Below are 2,523 nucleotides of genomic sequence, written 5' to 3'. Positions count from 1 at the left end.
TTCCATCTTATTATATTTTATTTGGTCATGCTTGGCTGTTATTTATTAGAAGCCTGTCCTTTTCTAATGATAGACAGAAAGAGAGAGGATCCAGAGGAAAGGGAATGTGAGAGGAACTGGGAAGAGTAGAGGGAGAGAAAATTATAGTAAGGATATATTGTATGAAAAAATAATTTATTGTCAATAAAAGAAAATGGATTTAAAGAATTTTTAAAAACCTAGTTTAAAACATAATACTGATTACAGGCTGATCTCCATAGATACTAAACTTCCCAGAGAGGCTGTAAGATTAAATATGTACTAAAGTTGTCCTCTAAAACATCTGGTGGACAGTTTTCAAGATCATTTAGTGAATAATCTTTGTTGAAAGCAAAACATGTTTAATGTGGTCATCTACTCTGAAAAAAAATTAGTACTGCCAAAAAGAGAGCCACCCAATGTAGCAAAGAAAGAAAAAGAAAATTTGTTAAAGCACAGCCTCTGTCATCGCTCAGGCTGAGGTAGAGCCCTTCACACTAGAGAGGAACAGCGACAGAATTCACATAAACCAGGGCGAGTGGTAGAATATCAATTCAGTGATGAGTACTCTAAAGATGTGTGACAAAAGAGTCATTGGTCCTGGAAAAGAACCAAATATTCATCCCCCATAGGGTGATTTTAATGAGTGATACTTTATTCCTGTAAGATATAGAGCCATGAAAATATCATAAAGTTACTGAGCAAAAGATACCATCCAAAAGACCAACAGGGTGATTTTATTTGTGGGAAGAACAGAAGCGGGGAAAATGAAGAACAACTTTTTTTAAAGTAACAGCTTTTAAATGGCATTAAATTATAAGGAAAGAGGAAGAAATTGTCATAAACAAACATGTGACAGCAGGAGGGATAGTCTGCCTAGTTGTGTTTTCTTTATGACTTACTAAATTAAATATTAGTTACATCTTGTACCTAGTTCACTCATTACACAAAAAGAAAACTTCTGTGACCTTTGTATTAATGTTCTCTAACATCATTGGTTTTCTACAGACCAAAACTATGCCAAACATGAGGCTTCAGGATTAAACAAAACAGTGACAATAAATAAGTAAATGTTTGCATTTCCCAAAGATGACTTAAACACTTTTCTTCATTCTAATTTCTCTTTAAACTGTCATTTGACAGTTTCTAGTGACTTTACATCTCACCGACAGATGAAAACCCTCAGCAGCCCCAGTAACTCCAGCACCATCTCTGGCTTCATTCTCCTGGGATTTCCCTGCCCAAGAGAAGGGCAGATCCTCCTCTTTGTGCTATTCTTTGTTGTCTACCTCCTCACACTCATGGGCAATGCTTCCATCATCTGTGCTGTGTGCTGGGATCAGATACTCCACACCCCCATGTACCTCCTGCTGGCCAACTTCTCCTTCCTGGAGATCTGGTATGTCACCTCTACTGTCCCCAACATGCTGGCCAACTTCCTCTCTGACACCAAGGTCATCTCCTTCTCTGGGTGCTTCCTGCAGTTCTATTTTTTCTTCTCCTTGGGTTCTACAGAATGCTTTTTCCTGGCAGTTATGGCCTTTGATCGCTACCTTGCCATCTGCAGGCCTCTACACTATTCTGCCCTTATGACTGGGCACCTCTGTAACATCCTGGTGATCACTTGCTGGGTTCTTGGTTTCCTCTGGTTCCCTGTTCCCATCATCATCATCTCCCAGATGTCCTTCTGTGGGTCCAGGATTATAGACCATTTCCTATGTGACCCTGGCCCTCTCTTGGCCCTCAGCTGTGTGAGAGATTCTTTAATAGAGTTGACTAGTTCCACCTTAAGTTCCCTACTTTTATTTGTCCCATTTTTCTTTATCATGGGGTCTTATGCTTTGGTAATGAGAGCTGTTTTGAGGGTTCCTTCAGCGGCTGGACGAAGGAAGGCCTTCTCCACTTGTGGGTCCCATTTGACTGTGGTTTCTCTTTTCTATGGATCAGTGATGGTCATGTATGTGAGCCCAACATCTGAGCATACAGCTGGAATGCAGAAGCTTGTGACTCTGTTTTATTCCGTGGTTACTCCACTCATTAATCCTGTGATCTACAGTCTGAGGAACAAAGATATGAAACATGCAATGAAGAAATTTCTGAAACTATAAAACCTGTGCTCTTGTTTTAAAAGACCATCTCATCTTGTCTTATTGACTAAAAACAAAATTGACCAATCATGATGGTACAGATCTGTAATTCCAGCACTCCAGAGGCTGATGCAGGAGAATTGCCAGTTGGATGATAGCTTAAGGTCTGTAATGTGAATTTATCTAAAAAATAAAGTGAAACCATGCAGTGGTGGCACACATCTTTAATCCCAGCATTTGGGAGGCAGAAGCAGGTGGATCTCTGTGAGTTCAAGGCCAACCTGGTCTACAAGAGCTAGTTCCAGGACAGACTCCAAAGCAACAGAGAGACCCTGTCTCGAAACCCCTCCAAAAAAAAGCAAAAAGGAAGAAAAATGAAGAAAAGAAGCTAATTTCACTTGGAAAATTATTGCTTTTT

At 39.9% G+C, this 2,523-nt stretch overlaps 1 protein-coding gene across 1 annotated transcript; it reads left to right on the top strand.

Moving 5' to 3' along the window:
* The first annotated feature begins 1,190 nt into the window (after positions 1-1,190).
* On the top strand, positions 1,191-2,126 carry LOC126495103 (olfactory receptor 11G2-like). Its single transcript, XM_050132704.1, has one exon. The coding sequence runs from the start codon at positions 1,191-1,193 to the stop codon at positions 2,124-2,126; it is 936 nt and encodes a 311-aa protein (XP_049988661.1).
* Positions 2,127-2,523: the final 397 nt, after the last annotated feature.

Source organism: Alexandromys fortis, unplaced genomic scaffold (assembly GCF_014885135.2).
Source record: "Alexandromys fortis isolate MF-2015 unplaced genomic scaffold, M_Fortis_MF-2015_v1.1 scaffold_411, whole genome shotgun sequence".
In the NCBI taxonomy this organism is placed as follows: Eukaryota; Metazoa; Chordata; class Mammalia; order Rodentia; family Cricetidae; genus Alexandromys; species Alexandromys fortis.
This window is presented reverse-complemented; position numbering and strand designations above follow the sequence as displayed.